Raw genomic sequence first — 15,821 nt, forward strand, 5'->3', positions numbered from 1 at the left:
CATGTGTTCTGTCAGTTGTTTATCTCACACTGGTTTATTATAATTAGACTGTAATCCAGCAGCCGTGTGGGCCTGCTGCACTGGGAATCTGGTTCTTGGGAAGTAAAAGTGATGAACCAAGCGGAGATTAAAAGTAACGCAGAAAGAAGCAGTCACATATTTTACATGTCAGTGGTGATGGGCAGACCTTTTGAACATCATGCTTTTTAATCATTTTAATTTGACCCAAAGCCTTTGGAAATGGTGATATCTAATATTTTGAAGTCTAAATGGATTGTAATAATTTCAGTGTATTATTGCAATTTCTGGATATCACCTTAATGATTATTAATCATTCTTTTTTGGGGTGGAAAGGAAAATGTTAATTTTTGATTTTTTTTTTTTCTCCTCACGTTAATCCAGATTTGAGTTTTTCTCAAGCGAGATAATTTGACAAATAAGATCATATAATATATATAACCATTTATTCATCCCTATTCTATTGTAGCTTATAGATGGAGTTTGGTTTGGTGCAAAGCAGGTTACACCCTAGACTGTTTACCAGTCCACCAAAACAGCAGGATTTTAAATACATTTAAAAACTGTACCTTTAAGTACAATAATATAGTACAGAACCATTTATAACTGTTCAAGAACCCAATGCCAAATTTCAGTCGAGGAAAAATTATTTATCAAACTAGAACATATGTCTACTCTTCTTATTAGACAATATGTGGTAAAACAGCATTTTGTGCACATTATTGAATTTCCCACGTGCAGTATGTCCCCCAAACACGATATGACATATCACAAAAAGCTTTTTCCACTAATTCGTGGCCATACCAGCCAGGTGCCACAGTCGGGTGGCAGTCACGCCAGTGACAGTGGTATCTGTCATTGTGTCCTTGGGCAAGGCACTTCACCTAGTATAGATGGAGTGTGAGTGAATGTTGGTAGTGGTCGCAGGGGCCGATGGTGCACTGTGGCAGCCTCGCTTCCGTCAGTCTGCCCCAGGGCAGCTGTGGCTACAGTCGTAGTTTACCACCACTAAGTGTGGAGTGAAAGAATAATGCCTTAATTCTGTAAAGCGACTTTGAGTGTCTATGAGAAAGCGCTATATAAAATAGATGCATTATTATTATTAATCAAAAGTAAACGAAAAACATTAAATTCCTTACAATTGATTGTACATTGATGTACAAAAATAGTAAACAGTGATGTTTTCTGTCATAGGATGTAAAGTGGTTCCCAACCTTTATTTGGATTGTGGTGCCATTTTGATATCAAGAATTTCTGACACCCCTGAAGACATTTATTTTTTTCTAAAATTTGTTTTTGATTATGTTGGTTATAGAGGTTTCACCTACGTCACGTTCTGAGCAGAAACCCAGATGCACGGCCATATTGGAGGCACTCAGAGATAAACACTGTGATGGATAAATGTCCGAAACCACAGAAAAGATTCTCACAATACGTCATAGATGTAAAGGCATACAGGGAAGGACTTGGTCCGCAGGAAAGGGCACGATATTTTGAAAAGTTACGGTTTATTGGTTGTGCAGATCCATACAAGGCAGCTCTTTTGTCTTGGATCAATGATGACCCGTAGAGTCTTCCGTCTATTGCATATCTTGATATTGTTGACTACCTGGTTTTAACCCTAACCCAATCTGGGTCATCCTTTTGATAAAGGTCAGGCCTTTTGCCTGGAACAATGAGACACACAGCACCTTTTTAGCTCTACATTTTAACAACTGTGTTGCTACAGTAGCAGGCTATAAAATGTGATTATATAAAGTCAGTAATGCCACATGCAGTAGCGTGATATGAATTATATTATTATCATAACACTAGAAAATTAGTTCAGAGCCGCTGCTATCAACAATTCACTTACCTGACAAGAAATGGGCCGATTAAATGTGGACGTTGTCCAGGTTTTTGCCTCGTAGATCCTGGTTTAGCTTTCCTAACCACAAGCGCCTCCTTTCCTCTGATAACTTTTGACATTGTTCTCCCTCATTTGTTATAATTCTAAAACTCCAAATGTTTTTCACGGTCTGACCGATTGGTGCTGCCAAAAACACTGCAATAATTCACTGTTTCCTTTTGTTCGGCGTACGGGATCTGCTTTGTTTACCTGCTGAGTACCTCCAATATGGTGACTTCCAGTTTGATGATGCGGTGATGACGCACCGTGAAAACTCTTTATACTGTATAACAAAAAGAGTAGCCAGGATTAGTGACAAGTTGTACCAGCTCATATATTTTTATACTGCATTTTATTATTATTATGAACTAGCTTTATGTTTTACTAAGTAAAAGTATATAATACAGTTGTTTCATATTTTGTGTTTTAATTTGAAAAAATATTTAATAAAAAATTTAAAATAGTGTATTTTTAATCAGTAATTTATTTTTGTATCAATTACTAGACATGTCGGTTGAGCCCATTTAAACTCCAGGGTCCCGACCCCAAGGTTGAAAAACAGTGATGTACCCACTGTAAGTGATGATCTTATGAGCTGGAACAGCAGTAGCATTATTAGTAACTGAACTGTATAAACCTGGTAAAATCAAAAAGGCATCTTCATATGCTTCAAATACATAACCCTATGTATACACAGTATATACAGTATATATAAGTATAAAAAACTGCCTTTTGTAATTGGCTTCTCACATAGTTTTCATAGTGTGTGTCAGCCAATTACTGGTGTTCATTGCTAAAACAAACATTGTGATTGCTTTAAAACAAGAACACTTAATTTATTCTCATGAATATTTTGGAGGTCTTTCTTTGAAGCTGTGGCTAAGCTTGAGAGGACCTTTTTCCATGGTCTATTGGAGGTAAGGTTATGTGTGTCCTGTCAAAGACTGGCCTCCAGTCCAGGGTGTAACCTGTCTGGCACCGTGAGAGCTGTGATAGGCACCACATGACCCTGTAACGGAACAACCAAGTACAGGGGGGCAATAAGTCAGCAACAACACAAAAAATCTAAAAGCAAAATCTACTGTAAATCATGATCTGATACCCAAGTACTCAAGGCTCTGCTGACAAACTAACAGGGATGAAATTACCATAAAAACTTCTGTAATATGTGCTATTAAAGCCAGTAAATATATATATTTAAAAACCTAACAAAACACAAATGTGTTGGCAATTTACTTATTGCTAGGTTGTGTTTCTTAAGCTATATTAACACAAAAATCAGATCACCAGGCACTGTCCCTGTGTAGTTATACCATTTTTCTATCCTCTCCATGGTTACATAATCATCCTATGAATCATTTCTCTCTGTACTTCCAAAGGGATAACATTGTATTCTTGGCTTTGTAAATTAATGGCATTGTAATTTTGTGCATGTTGTTTGTGATTGTCATCATCCTAAGCTTGTCATCCATTGCTGATTCACGCATGTCTAAGATCTAACTCTGTGTTACTAACTCCTCTCTGTGAATAGATTTGTGATTTAACTGTGAGAGAGACAGAGAGAGAAAGAGAGAGAGAGAGAGAGGGGGACACAGTTGGCCTTAATTTCACCTTTTGAGAATGGCGGGTTCAGAGGCCGCTGTTACCCAGCGTCGTCGGAAAGTTCAACGACTCGGTAAGTAGTGGTTGTGGATGGGAGGAAAACAGCCTGAGAGAAGTGGGCAAACAAATGGAAAGTCAGGGTAACTGTATCATTCATCTTGTGATCTAGTGATTCTATTTCTTAATTTAAATCACAGACGACATTAAGTGTAAAAAAAACATACAGTATTTAAAATGTTATTCCTGCGATATAAGCTTCCATCTGTACTGCACCTTGTTACGCAACTGTTCAGAAATTTAAACACATAAATCTGATCTCATGTTCAAATTTAAGAATCAAATCCTGAACGTCCTCAGTGCCGCTTTAATGCGTTATCTTTAAAAGGAGATGGATTGGCTTAGTCCCGTGCAACTTTTAAGCTGATGGAAATTATGCTAATTTAGTGGAAGAATCTGAATTTTTTACTACCTGTGGTATTGACCTAAGGTTGAAGTCATTAAAATGCAAATCTCAGCAAAGTGAAAAGTGTCTGAAAACAGAGAGAGTGGGATTCCTTTAAAATCCCTCTCCATTGCAGCTCAGGGGGTGATGTCTGGCGGCGAGTCACATTGTAATTTGAATTTTGTTGCTCTGGGCCTGAATATGATTTTGTGTTCTTAGCTGTTTGTGTTGCAATGTGTTGCAGTGAGTAACATAACGTACTGATGACATTTGTGGGGTTTTTTTACATTTCAAATAATTGTGAATTCCTCTTTTTCTGTTCCTGTGGAAATACAATAATAACTAAAAAAAAATACAGACTTTCTCAGTCATATAAAATAGATACAATTGTACAAAGTAAAAATGAATGCCAACAAATAAAGTGGATGTTATTGTAGCAGAACACAATATCTAAAATGTATGAGACATCTACAATCTGATGATGACTGACAAATGTGACAAAGCACTTTAAGGAAGGACAATTAACAAACTTAGTCATCTGATACTAGTTTTAAACATTATGATTACAATGATCTGTATAGGATCTCCATCGTTTACAAGCATTGAGAGATTTACTCCAGCATATTGCAGATGGAATTGGGAGAAAGGAATCAAAAGCATTTGGTTAAAAGTAGATAATCTAGTTCATATGATATGACATGAAATTTGCTTGAAAACACCAAATGCTCATGCTTTTTAAGCTTTTTGAATATTTTTTATTTTTATTTCTGTACCCACTGCAGTTAAAGGAACACATATCCACCTATCTAACAAAAAGTCTGAATATTACTGAGTAAACTGGATTAAACAGATATTGTCCAAATAATCAAATTCATTTATTTTTATTCACTAAATATATAGTAAACCAAGTGTAGGTGATATATCTGGTCTAATTATAACCTTTACTGCTGTTACTGAAGATAAAGTCAGGAAGTATTTATCTGTTTCATTATGATTCTACTGATGAATTCTAAAGATGAATTGGTGAGCAACTGTTAGTGTATAATGAGTGTGTCCTTCCTCAGGCTCCATTTATGAACCGCTCAAGCTGTCCATCCTCCAGCGTGAGGATGAACCCCTCTGGGAGAAGCTGGACCGTTACTACAGCGCTGGTAAGTTTTAGCATACATTATTGGCAAACTGTGTGGAACGCATGAAGATATGGTCAAACAATATCAACCCACAGGGTTTGTGGAAAACACCTTTTTTTCACACTTGGGCCTGTATTACGAAGCTGGATTTCCTCTAATCCCACTAACTTCCTGGATTAAGCCTGTGTGTCCTGTACTGTAAAACTGGTTTTACCTGGGCAAATCACCATGGTAACTTATGGTGAACGGCTAACAGGGTGTGTTCTGGATAGAGCTCAGCGAATATAAAAACATTAACCAATCGGTTTGCTAGGACCATAATCTGCCCATTCTTGGATGATCCTGGTTGGTGCGTTGATCTTGAGAGATAATATTAATGGATAAAGACACAAAATTGATTAATTAATTCATTCTAGGGACCGTTCATGACTCCTGAGTCTTAGGGGTAAAATAAAGGGCAACTAACTGATCAGTTGGCTGTTTGTTATATGGTCCGATTAATTAATATTGCAAAACAAGATTACAATTTATATTAGCAGACACTTTTATCTGGGGGTGCATCAATTTTCTGGCCAATCGGGATTCTTTTTTTTTAGAAATGATGGCATACACTTTGAATGTTCATATCTTTATTTTATTGTAAAACATTGAACAATAGCTGTGAAACAACACCTATAAAACAATAAAAGCTTGGTGTTTTAACTGCACATGAGGTAGTTTTCTCAAATATACGTGAAAAGTTTAGAACATGCTGCCCAAAATACTAATTTATATTGGTTCCTTTAGTCTCTCATTTTTCACATAAAAACAAACAAAAAACAACAAAACTTGTGCAACAGGCTACAGACCTGTTTGGGGCTCTTTTTCAAAAATAAAGTGCGTAGCAGTATTTTGTTATTACAAATAAAGAAAATCACAAGATTTGAGGTCGATAATAAAATAATAATCTGCAGGAGAAATTATCAAAACATCTAAAAGCACAAATAAAGTATCCTGAGTTTTAGGTTTCCTAAAAAATGTCCAAATGCAGCGGCTTTGTGGATACTTAAATGTAAAAATATCCATCTAAAAATAACTTGCAGTTTACAGGTTAAAAACTCCTAAAAGTCAAACATTGTACAAAAAAAGTGCAGCATGTGAAAAGGGTTCAAAAGTCAATGGGTAATGAGTAGAATGAACATGGTACAGGTTAGTTGTTTTCACAGACTTATTTCAGTCACTGGTACCTTAGTGGCAGATTTTTCCTGATGTCCAATGCCATGAACTCTAACGTTTTCCTCGTAGTTGCTTTGCTCTTTTCACAGCTGATAAGTGCTAACAGCGAGCCACTGACTGGCTGTTTGCTCCTGCTAGCTTTAGCTTCAGCATTAGTTTGATTGATAACTTCAAATGCTGCATACTCAGCGGTGTGGTGCTTTCTTAGATGGCAAATGAGGTTTGTTGTAACATTTTGTTTTCACCCCCACCATGACTTATTTCAGCGTTACACGAATTGTCATCCGTTGCTCTCTTTTTTTTTTTGTGTAGAACTGCCGACGTACTAGATTAACTGTGTTCCGGGTGGCTGTTATTGTTAACCATAGACAGGCCTGTCAGTTATCTAACAGGAGAAGAGGACAGTGGCTGAATGCAAGGATTGGCTGATCTCCAAAAATTAAGGAAGGTGCATTCTTACTTTTATCCAAAGCAACATACAACATGAGAAGTTATGGTTAAGGAACTGTTTGAACTGTTGACCCTCCGATTACAAGCCCGCTTCCTTAACCGTGATGCTACAAACGGTCAATTTGCTGCATTTCTTCTTGGCTTTTGCAGCAGCAACAAAGTTGCTTTTGGCCTGGATTATTAATTTGAAGTCTTCATTATTTTAACTCTTTGAGTGCCATTCTTGTCTATAGACGTGAATTGTGTTTTTTTGGCTGGGGTTGCTAGGAGACAGTGTGATAAAGCTCTCCGGTGAATATCTAACTTGTACAATGCTGTAGCGATCAACTGGTGCCATGTAGGTGGCAGCAGCGCACCTTTGGATGACAGATCACCCATGATGGGCAGAGCTCAGAGGGAGAGGAAAGGAGTTTACGAGTTAGAAAATGGTGCTACGAGAGTTGATGCTAAAGTTCCCACCAGCTCTCACCATCGCGACACTCTTAATAGTCCACTTAGTTCCACACATGCTCTGGTTGAGAGTGTAGCAATGGTGAGAGAAAACAATTTAAAAAACGGGGCAAGCGGTGAGACTCAGTATGTCTGGGATGAGGAGGAAGTTGCGTGTGTGAAGAATGATGGGGAGAGACTTGGAGGACGACCAAAATACAGTAAGAAAACTATTGAACTCTGACATAGATAATAACGTTGCCATCAAAATTCCGGTCTCAGTGTTGTTTTTGTAGTTTTATTGTTGGAAACCAATGTTGAGGTGTCACTAAAGCAAAGCAAAGCAATGTCATTAATAGATTTTTTTCAGAAAAAGACATTTTTCTCAGCTTTTTGTCACAAACTGGCAATTTGTGTGAAACCTACCTCTATTCAACTTCGGATTACCGAAGAACGAAACAAGCTAAAATCTAAATTATTTTTTCTAATGAAAGTAAAGTCTTAAATCTATTATCTGGTGACGGAATTCAGATTATCATAGTACAAAATATTGCTCTAAAACGGCTGGCACTGAGGGGGTAGAAATTTTGAAAACGGCTGGCTCTGAATGAGTTAAAAGTAATTGTCTTTTTCTACATGCTGAAGTACGCTGCTGTAAAGGATTTTTCCATATTTGTGACTGATCAGAGCCGCAAACAACACTCGTTTTTATAAGAGCTCGCACTAATCACGGTTGGAAATCCATGGGTTAAGTTAACGATTTGAGAACCGGCTTCGTAGTACAGCTGCTCTGGATTGTAAGTGTCTGGTTAAGTCAACCCAGCAAACGGAGAAAAATCCCTGATAAGTTCATCCAGCTATGTAGTGTAGAATAAAATAGAATGTTTTTATTGTCATTATACACAAAGTACAACAAAATTAAGAAACAGCTTTCATGGTGCAAGATATATATATACAAAGGGAGCCACTAAGACAATAAATAAACAAATAAACAGTGAGAACAACAACAGCAAAGGTAAATATATTGCACTGTTACAAATTGACTGAATACATAATTTGTGTTTAGTAACCATATTGCACTTTGGTAAAACGTATTGTAAATGTGGTGGTGCGGCCTGGGGGCAACAGAGAGAACCGGCTGTGTCCTAGGTGTGAAGTGTCAGAGGTGATGCTTCTGGTCCTGCGCTGACATCTGTTGATTTAAAAGTCTGACAGAGAGAACAGCTGTGCTCCTATGAGGCCCTGTGCTGATGTCCTAACTCTTTCCAGGCCCTTCTTGTCAGGATGAGAGCTGCTCCTATACCACACTAGGATGTTATAGATGAGGATATATTCTACATAACATCTGTGGATGGACAACAGCTGTTCCTATGACAGATTGACCTTTCTCAGTGACCTTAACTAGTACAGACACTGTTTGGCCTTTTTGTGAGGGGGCTAGGTGCTGATCAAGGCAAGGAGGCAGTGAATACTTTGGTAACTTTTTACTTGAAGTTTTATACTTAATGCTGACATTATGCTTTCATTATCTGTCATTAGCATGAATGAGGTGTCACAAAGTGCTGTTTGCTAAATTATGACACATTTGGAGCTATGTTGGCATGTTATGGGTTAGGTGGAGGGAACTAGTAGGGTTAGGTGTTAGGGTTGCAAACAACACTCATTGATGGCCTTTGACATCTTATCCAGGCTAATGACAGGTGTCATGTCATAATAACAGCGTACTGTCAGCCTTAATGTGCCTCAGCACCAGTCTTTCAAAGCACTTCATCACAGTAGAAGTGAGAGCCGCAGGTCTGTAATCATTCACTGGTGACCGACTGTTTCTTGGGGATATGTACGATAGTGACAGACTTTAGACAGTTGGAGACTGTGCAGGCTGCCAGAGAGAGGTTAAAAATACTGCTTTTGTCCAACTAATGCCCAACTGAAAGCAGAGTCTTGATCCCTCCGCACCTGTTTTATCTCACTGTTCATCGACTGTTTTTTTGGATAATGTCTGACCTTCTTCTCCACTGTGACATTACCCATACATGTTTTAATATAAAACAGAACAGTAGATGTATAGTCCATTAAGTCCGCCCTCGCAAATATGTCCCAGTTTGTTGTGTGGAAGCAGTCATGGAGCCGTGGGATGGCATTTTCAGACCAAATCTGTGAGTCTCACCTTCGTCCTTGTTCTTGTATGAGAGGTTTTTATGCCGGGGTGAGAAACAGGAACATATGATTTGATACTTTGAGGTGGGGGAGGGGAGAAGACTATATTCCTTGATGTTGCTATGAACCTTATCCAGCACGTTATGACCTCTTGTTGCTCATGTAACATGCTGGTAAAACATAGGAAGCACAGTTTTTAAGTCAACATGATACAAGTGGCTCGGGCATCTGTTTCGGATGCCTCCTGGTCGCCTCCCCCGGGAGGTGTTTCAGGCATGTCCTATTGGGAAAAGGCCTCGTGGAAGGCCCAGGACACGCTGGAGGGACTATGTCTCTGAGCTGGCCTGGTGTCACGTCAGGGTCCCCCCAGAACAGCTGGAGGAGGTGTCCGTGGATCGGGAGGTCTGGGCATCTCTGCTGAGACTGCTGCCTCAGCGACCCGGCCCCGGATAAAAGCGGAAGAAAATGGAAAGATGGATGGATGGATGGATGATTCAAGTCTCCAGTCACTCTGGCGTTTGCTATCTGTAGATTCTATACATTCTTATACAGACTTGCATTACTGGATGTGAACCATGATAACAGACAACACTAGCATCTGGCCTACTAAGTTTAATGATGTTTGTGCACTGTGTGCCTTAGCATTCACAGACCCTGCACATCATTAGCCTCTAATGGCTGTTCAGATATCATTCCTCGATTCTGTCACTATGATGTGATAGCAGATATAGTCAATGGTGCAATACGTTGTTTTCTGCAACAGTCTACATATTTAGGTGATTGACCTTTATTACACCTGTGGCTATGACTTTTATCGACCAATCAAACCTGGATCAGGTTTAAAGTTAAAGATGCATTGCTGCTAAAGTATGCATGTGTCTTTGTAGGCACTTTTCCTTCTACACACACTGCTTATGCAGTTCACTTCAGCTCTTGATACCATGCCTGCTGCCTTTGATAGACCTTGCAACACCAGGGATCCATCACATGTACCAGCATGTGGCCAAAGTTATGAAGTGAGACAGCAGGGTTTTTCTAAAGACTGCTGTTGCTTTCCCATGAACATTTCATACCTAGAATTAAACTGTGGCGTTTTCCATTTAATGTAATTACTAAGTGCTGAGACGAAAATCTTTTCTCCCCGTTGGAGGCTGGTGCCAGTGTGACACTTGTTTGGAAAAAAAAAGTACGATTTTAACGGGTGGGGTGCAGGTGATGGCTTGAAGCAATCCTTCATACTGTGTTGCATACACACTTTATTGTATTAAAAATCCAAATGTGTTCTATGCAGGTAAACATGACACAACTCTCTCTTACCTTGCATCAATAAACCTTGTTAACATTGTGAAACTGACAAACAGGTTGATGTGTTCTAGGGGAAGCAAACCATTATATCCCAATGATTGATGACAAAGAATGAAAATAACATGTGATTTGCAGTGCACTAAAATCAGTTATTTGATATAATGACAGATGATAACATGGAACATATAGAAAACTTCCATCTGATAGGTATAGGGTTGCAAAGGGGCAGAATATAACCGTAATTATGGGAATATTCAAAAATAGAAACTTGGCATATTGATTCATGGAACTAACTGGGATTGGGAGTAATTTTAAATAACTCTATTATACCCAAACATAAATATTAGCATCGATGCAAAAATAATACAAGAAAAATATTATATTTAAACATGTGTAAATATAACTTTACCTAGTTTTGTTAGCAACTTGTTTTCTAGGACTTACAGAAAGTTAAACCATCTAAAATCATCTATCCAGTTTCCGACCTCTTGCTCTTTTTCAGGGTCGTAGTGGTCTGCTGGTGCCTATCCCAGCTGTCATTGGGTGAATTTCTCATTTATTCCTGTAAAATCCGGATATATCTCATGGAAAGTTTCCAACTCTGAAAACTCACAGAATTGTGCCACCCTAGGTAAAAACAGAAGTTCTGTGAAGGAATAGACAGCTCAGCCTGGTGGTTTACTTGTCTGTGTAATTAGGGAAGGAGGCTTTTAGACTCCCTGCAGGTGTGACCAATCCATATTAGTGCTGATTAGAAAATTATCTGCAGCTGTGAGCACAGCATTGAGAGATCCAGCAGGTTGTTCACAAACACACACAAACCCTAATGCATCACCTGTCAACTTTTTATGTACACTTACTTGGTAATCAGCATGATATAACCACATTGTTTTCCTCATGCTACCAAACAACTCAGGCTTGTAAAATATTGAGTTATGTACTGATTGATGTTACAGTTTATTTGCACTATAAGTATTATTATATTAAACAAAAAATATGTCTCTACTTAGTAGATTCTGTTGTCGACTAGAATATGACTCGTTGGATATTCACCTTGCTTTAAAGTAGTGGTTCCCAAATTAAGATAAGATGTGTAATCACATATTTTATAACACTAATAGTAAAGTTTTTTGAGTGCAATGAAAAATGCTCTTCTATTTTTCATGCCCCCCACTCCGTCATGACCTCACACCCCCAAAGTTTGGGAATCACTTCTATAAAGTGAGACTTAAAGCTGCAATATATCCTTTTTTTGGTGTTATTTGGTAAAATATGCATAATCATCTTTGAGCATATTGTTTTCCAAAGTGTTCTGAGTGGACAGTCCTGTCTCTGTAAATGAGCTTTAGAAATACAGAAGCCTGACGCGGAACTTCAGCCAATCAGAGATCTTTCTACCAACAGGGCAATCCCATGAGCTGTTATAAGCATTACTATTGGCTGCTCGAGCTGCTTGTCAAAAGTCAATTCACATTCCCGATCTGAGAGTAGGGACAGTCCCATGCATTATATTCCAGCTGAAGTCTGTAACGTGGCTTTTGGTAAACAGTTGCACGGCAAAGCGAGAGGAAAAACAAAGACCGAGGTGGAGAAGCAACAGAATAAAGGCACAAACGTGTTCAGCAGGTGCAGAGTTCACGGAGGTTCCTCTGACTTGATGTGTGTGATGGACTGCACGCAATCCGCTTTCAGTCCATGCACAGTCCGCCCCGAGTTAGAGAGAGAAGGTGATAACAGATTGGATAAATAGCTTATAAAACTAAGAGAAACGTTTTCTAAGATGGAGACAGAGAACAGACCCATTTTATTTGCAGTGTCTATCTGCTCTGATGAGCTGGGCTTGGCTGCTTGTATGTGAGTAGCGGCTCTGAGCTTCTTACTTTTCTCACAGAAGTGAGTGATACGTGCTTTTATGTCTCTAAAACATCAGCAAACCCTCCAATAACACAAGATAAAGTTCCAACATTTGTTACTAGTCTCTATAGCGAAAATGGTCGCAAAGAGTTCCACAGTTGTGCGTGTGCACACAAGCGTTCCCAAGTAGACCAGTGAGTATAGTTCAGGAGGGAAGGGGTGAGTGCCTCACAATTCTACATATTGCAGCTTTAATGGATCAAAGGTTCTGCAACCAAGGTGATACCATTAGCCTGATACTATGTGCAGGTAGCATCTCGCTCTCTCTCTCTTTTGTTTTGAGAAACAGAAGCATGTGGAATGTTTAGTCAAAACTTAATCAACATTCCTCACTACATCTTTACTTATTTAGCAGACCAACACAATCTATGTACTGTTTGTTTTTTGGTTACAGTATTTTTTTTTTTAACCAAATCAAAATATCAAATAATAAAAAAACATGCAGCGTCTTCCTGTTTAAAAATTACACTACTCACAATAAGTTAGCGATATTGTGAGGTCCTCAATGGGTTTCATACATAATGTTTCTGTTTCACTTCAGTGATTTTTGAGATAGGGAGGCAATTGCATTAGGGTGATAGACGCAGCTCATTTTATGTTTTCCACGGAATGGTCTCACTGTGTACAATGTGCCTTACATATTGGGGCCAAAACCAAAAAATACCAAAAGACAACCTTTTTCAATGTGGCATCAATTGGAACGCATTGCCTCAGAACATCATGAGGCTAGTTAGGACCATGAGACGTCACTGTCAAAAGCATTACACAAGTCATTACAGCAAATGGTTATTTGGGACTATTTGTTATTGTTTAATTTGTTGGGGTAGTAAATATTGCACTATAGAAAATTGTGCTTCTTCTCATTCATTGATAGTAATATTAAAAGGAATTATTACTTATTTTATTAAAATTTAGGCCAAATAGGAAAAGCATTCATGTAAATAACAATATCCCTAACATTGTGAGTAGTATAAAAATCTTGTTCTGTTTGTGTGATATTTGGATATTTATGGGGAAACTAGGATGAGAGCTTCATTTCTTAATCTCACCACACAGAGTAGACCCACAGATGGGGGCGGACTTTTAAGACTCAAACATACTCGTGCAGACACCCGCAAAGTGGACTCTGCATGGACTCCACCAGGCCAATTAAATGCATAGCTCAGTTTTTACGACCACGCTGGCTTCTTCGTGTAGTTTGGTCACACAAAACACTGCTTGGCGTTGTATCGACCCGCATTAAATGCAACACTGACCTGCATTTCACCTCTTGGTGAAACAGAGCAGGAGAGATGAAGACGTGCTTAGAGGAGAGACTGGTCGACGAGCTACGACAGTATCGACACCTTTAAGGACTACTCCTAAGAATCATAGGACATGTAGGATTTTAATGGAAACTACTACACGGTGATGCGCCCAAGTATGTTTTGAGGAGAGCATACAGTCCACGCAGAGTCCGTTTTGCTCGGGGTCCGCCCGAGTATGCTTTACTCCCAGACCAAAAAGGAGCAAAGCATAAGTCACCATACTGATGAACGGGTGAATTGAAACAATATTAATACATAAATAAATCACCAAAAAATGGACGTCACGAAAAGCATGAACATGATATGTGATTAAAGGAACCAGAGGTGGTGTAATGAGTTCTTGTGTTGATGGCTGCCGTTAGTGGCTTGTGTCATTTTTGTAAAAGTGTTCAATCGTAGAAGTACTATTAACATCTATTGTTCCCCATGCCACCCTTAAAGTTCATAGTCAGTCACCAGTTTATTTGGATACTGCTTGGACCCTAACACCACCAAACCAAAGTTAACCGTGAGCAGCTTTTTATGAGCTCAAACATCCACAGACTGCATTAAAAACAGGAGCAGGAGATGAAAACTGCTGGAATAAATAGTAAACAGTCCTATTGTGTGAGGAGACCTGGTCCAGGACCGGTGGAGGGAAACCAGGTGCAGCGGACTTTAGTTCTGTTTCTGTTCTCGCCTTAATTTCCCCCGTAAATATCCAAATATCTCACAAACAGAACCAGCTTTCTCCATTAATATTTGAAATTTTAAAACAGAAAAATGCTGCTTATCTGGTTTTTGTTGTTTCTGTATTTCTGTTTTGGTTTTAAGTCAGTAAAACCAAAATACCATGTTGTTTATTTTGTTATTTTAAATCAGAATAATCAAAGAAGGAACAGTACATGGGTTCAACACTTCTGTTTGTAAATCTGTTTTGGTTCAAGTTCATTTACACTTTTTATTCAAATGTTATCTTCACATCTAGCAATGCTCAGTAGGCACACATGTTAGCGTTTTTAGTAAACTATTGGGCAGTGAATGCACCATTACTACCATGTCAAAATTTGGACACCTCTCTACAGGCACTATTAAAAGAGTAATATTTAATATACTCTTGATTTTTTTCCATTGAACTGGTTTACCGTTGCAGCAGCGGTATAATGTTTCAGACTGTGACATGTTTTTTTAGTTTTTTAAACTATTTCTGACAGCAGTTTAATTTGTTATTTAGGAAAAAGCACAGTTGTGACTGATAGTATTATTGATGCCCTGATTCCCCAACAGTGTGCGAGTAAACGATAACAATGCCAGTGGGCAAATATGCTCAATAGCAGTCTGAGCAGCACTCTCGCTAAACTGATGGAAGTCAATCCTAATCTTGATTTTCTTCTTTGACGCGTGCACTTGTCGAATAGAAAGTGGTGTGTGTTCACAACAATAAGTAGGAGACCAAACACAAAGAGAACAAAGGTAAACAATAAATTAAGTCAGAGCAAGTGGAAACACATGAAGAAGCTTTCTGCTCACTGTTGTATGTGGATTTGTTAGTTTTGTGTTGTAATCCTAAACCTTTTAATGAAGCACTCCCACAGCTTTTTCTGTAGACTTTTATATGGCATTCCGGATGACCTTTTATTATCTCAAGCTTCACAATCAACCTTAAAACCAATCACATCATTATGTAACCAGACAATCAAAACAATGGACATCAATAGCATCATTGTCTGGTATTAGAGAATCACGATATGTTTAGTGTTGAAAGCTTTATTAGCTAATATTCTAAATTAAAATTATTAAATTGTATTTTAATTTGTCTTTATTGTTTTTAATTTGTTAGACTGTGTTAAGCTGTCTTTGTCCTTTAATGATTTATATTAATTTATAAATCCTCAACTTTTAAAAGTCTCCTGTGTACAGGTGGCTTTAAAACACTAAAACATTTGTGTTTTGCTATAAGCACTTATTGCAGTGCATCTGAACCT

At 38.4% G+C, this 15,821-nt stretch overlaps 1 protein-coding gene across 3 annotated transcripts in view; it reads left to right on the forward strand.

Moving 5' to 3' along the window:
* The window catches only part of phkb (phosphorylase kinase, beta), a 158,243-nt gene that overhangs the window by 271 nt on the left and 142,151 nt on the right, over positions 1-15,821 (forward strand). For 2 of the 3 annotated variants that reach the window (XM_028441651.1, XM_028441654.1), the window contains exon 2: positions 5,015-5,101. In XM_028441651.1, coding sequence (XP_028297452.1) covers positions 5,015-5,101 — 87 coding nt within the window. Of the gene's footprint in view, positions 1-3,437; positions 3,582-5,014; positions 5,102-15,821 lie in introns of all 3 variants that reach the window. The other variant, XM_028441656.1, reaches the window with a different exon arrangement.

The sequence above is a fragment of the Gouania willdenowi genome, chromosome 3 (assembly GCF_900634775.1).
Source record: "Gouania willdenowi chromosome 3, fGouWil2.1, whole genome shotgun sequence".
In the NCBI taxonomy this organism is placed as follows: Eukaryota; Metazoa; Chordata; class Actinopteri; order Blenniiformes; family Gobiesocidae; genus Gouania; species Gouania willdenowi.